Source organism: Opisthorchis viverrini, assembly GCF_000715545.1.
Source record: "Opisthorchis viverrini unplaced genomic scaffold opera_v5_169, whole genome shotgun sequence".
Taxonomy (NCBI): Eukaryota; Metazoa; Platyhelminthes; class Trematoda; order Opisthorchiida; family Opisthorchiidae; genus Opisthorchis; species Opisthorchis viverrini.
Window position 1 is genome coordinate 1,126,540 of NW_008751824.1, and position 3,220 is coordinate 1,129,759.

The 3,220-nt window shown below is 44.8% G+C and overlaps 2 protein-coding genes across 2 annotated transcripts in view; both read right to left on the bottom strand.

Annotated features, from left to right (window-relative positions):
* T265_07371 (hypothetical protein) overlaps positions 1-513 on the bottom strand; it is a gene marked incomplete at both ends in the record, with an annotated part of 5,393 nt that extends 4,880 nt beyond the window's left edge. The window contains one exon of the mRNA XM_009172870.1: positions 484-513. Within this exon, the coding sequence (XP_009171134.1) occupies positions 484-513 (30 nt within the window). The remainder of the gene's footprint in view (positions 1-483) is intronic.
* Positions 514-523: 10 nt separating this feature from the next.
* Positions 524-3,016, bottom strand: T265_07372 (hypothetical protein; the record flags this gene model as incomplete). Its single annotated transcript, XM_009172871.1, has 2 exons — positions 524-836; positions 2,739-3,016. The coding sequence occupies 2 exons, from the start codon at positions 2,964-2,966 to the stop codon at positions 585-587; spliced, it is 480 nt and encodes a 159-aa protein (XP_009171135.1).
* Between the last annotated feature and the right edge of the window lie 204 nt (positions 3,017-3,220).

Here is a 3,220-nt window from a genome sequence, read left to right on the forward strand (position 1 = left end):
ACACTGATGTTGCTGTCCTTGATGATGATGATGATGATTCCGCAACATTATCACACCATACTGTTTGGACTTTCAACTACTTACGGTCCACCACAACCAAAGTTGCGGCGCAATCTCACATTCAGTCACACAATTCCACTCGAAGACATAACGTTGAGGGGATTCACAAGACCAGAACGATGGAAGGTACAGTGTGTTACCTTATGCTACCGAACCAGAAAGCAGCTAACTAGTTGATCTTCCGTGCAATGACGAGAGCCACGCTTAGCCCCAAACAACTCGGTCGCCGAACTGTAAGACCTTTATGTTGTCTCACATTTGCTCAAACACTCGTACCGATAAAATTAATGACTACATTTGACAGATGAAAACGCCTTGCGATTCCCACACCCAAATCACATAAGGTGTCGCCAAGAGTAAACGGCTCATGTCAGACAGGACTTTTGAACATGTAATCGTGGTAGACTATACTGTTCAACTTACTGAGATACCTACAAATTCTGAAGAAAACATGTTACTATGTGCAACTGTTCATTTATTTAAGTATTAATATCGAAAATGCTGTAAATATGTATTACAATGGTTCATCCGGTGTGTTCTTGCTTTACGACCACAGAAGTCTGTGTTATAGCTCGTGCGTTGAGCGCCGGACGATTATCACGGTGGTTTGGAGTCCATGAACCGAGACTGTCATACGCATAATAATCCATTGGATAAGCCGAGTCTGTCGTTTCTCGCCATTCAGCCAAATCCAACGCAACAGCTGCCTCGTACGGGGTGAGAATAGGCTTCTGAAATTCCGTACCCCAGTCGATACTGAGTCGCGGACAAGCTACCTGTGGAAGAGATAAACAGACTCCGTCAAAGGCATGTGGGAGTTTCCAGTGCAAAAACAGTAACTAAAATTTCTCGGCGCCCGTTAAAACAGGTTCTGTAGATTAGCTGCTGAAGTTTCACGACTCTTTCCGAATCTAGTCCTTCCTTATCGTGGAGCGACTGTTGACCATAGTGTAACAGCTGGTGCTCATGGACTAACGGTGTAGGGTGACGCTAAATGTTGGTATAAATGGGTGTTGGTCTCACCCCGTACTACGAATAAGACTGGAAGCTGGACGGCTCGGCCCTTTTAGCGGTCAGCCATGACTAGCCAGGACCAGTACACACCTTAGTATCATAGTAATGAATAAATAATCGTCAAGTTGTAACACCCTTCCGGTACCTAGCTGCCATGCTACCCGAAGGAAGCACGAGGGCTGGGATATTGCCAGGTTGCCCAAGCCTAGACAGGGGAAGTCGAGAGGCAGGGGTCGGTTTCGAACCATGGACCTTCCGGTCAGTAAATTCGCGCACTAACCACTGAGCCATCTCGCCCACCTGAAGATGTTTAATCGCAACAACGAGAGGCCAAGGTCCCAGTGATTACCAATCACCGCTTTCGCCAATCGATTGCACTGTCAAAAACCTGGTATCCGAGATGGCACAATTCTCCCAGACATCAGATATGCCTGAACTGCGATTAATCCAATCGCGCGAGTTTATAAAAATGAGAAGTTCAGTGGTTCATGTGCATACTTCTGAGGTCAAATGGACTTCACTACTCAACGCTCAGGACCAAATGCCAGTATTGCTGATGTGTTCTGAAAAACGGCTTTATCCGAATACTTACGGTAGTGAAGCATCGGCGTTGAACACTGATGTCATGCTGTCGATGATGATGATGATCAGAATACTCGGAAAACGGAGCCACGGGACACCGATGGCTTTCGGTGACCCTTTCACAAAGGGAGTATTGTATTTAACCATCTATTGTGGCGTTGAAGTTGAAGTCTTCTGGTTACTTAACCGTTCCCTGATCGCAAAACTCCGTACAGATTTACACGATATGGACTCTGTCTCATGGCAGCATAACAGAAGTAAGTTTGTATGTGGGCTGTTTGATCGTTCACACAGTATAAATTTGCCATAGCAGTGAGATGGAATTTCGCCCTTGAATACCTATCAACCGCCACAAGACCGTCTGAAGCAGGCTTTTACTTACTTTAACCACATCCGTTCCTGGAAGACAAGCCTGCAGCAGACAACTAGATGAGTGCCTATGCACTTGAAGCATATAACAAAATGGATCAACCGAAAGACTGTTGAGCCACGTAACCAAGTGATAATCTGTCTATCGATAACCATATCCTCAAGAATATTCGCAAGTCGAACTTGAGGGTCGCACTGAAGGTCACTCCCTGTAATTGGGAAAGACCTGTCAGTCCCCCAAAAAGGGACTGTGACTTGATAACTAGCATGTACTCAGGTTACCACGGTTGACTTAAGGACAATCACAATTGTGTTTGTCCACATCCATGGTTATTGAACTGTGTGCTTTTTATGGCATTTTGCAATCGACCGGGAAGTTGGCGTACAGAAAATGGTTGTGGTAGTATTCCCCAACAGAACCCGTAAGCGACGCCCAAATAACTTTGAGGCAGCCTCCTATTAGGAGGAAATTTTTCTGATTAGCTCCGCAGTCTGTCTGCCTTGTACCTCACGCATTTCGCTGACTGAAGGATTGTTTTGAAAACATTTCGTGTTTGATCTACTTTTTGTCACGACCCTTTGATTGTAAGTACGCTTTTGTTAGACCAACTAATATGTCGCTCCGGACGATATGAAGCTGGACGCAAAGTGTAAATGTTGAACAGTGACGTTGCTAGCAGCCTTGATCAGATGATCAGATTCAAGCAACGCACCTGAATCCATACATCGATCTGGTCCTCAAATAAGGCCAGTTTGGCAGGGAAAATCTCCGACAGCAAGACAAAGATGAAAGATTTGTTCAGTGCGCGAAGTCGTGCCTCCAAATTCCGTGCCACTGGCGGTGAACCTTGTCTACCAAGAGTTCCTGGAGAAAACCAAGTAAAAATCATAAATATCACGTAATTGGATACGCATACCTGGAATAAGAGTGCACAAGTCATAGACACAAGAGGATCTCCGTATGAAAATGTAGACAAAAGTTATCCGAGACCGTCAAAGACGCATTTGTTTTAGTCATAATCGTGTGACTCAGAGAGCACTGGTCAAGAGAAAAAAATAATTTAGAAACGTGCAGTCAGTGTAATACGGAGCGTCACCCTTACAAGGAACCCCAAAGCAAGCAAAACCTTATGAAGAATAACTTTTGAGTTTTTTTGAAGGAAAATATTTCTTTTGAGAATGAGTGGGCGAGGAC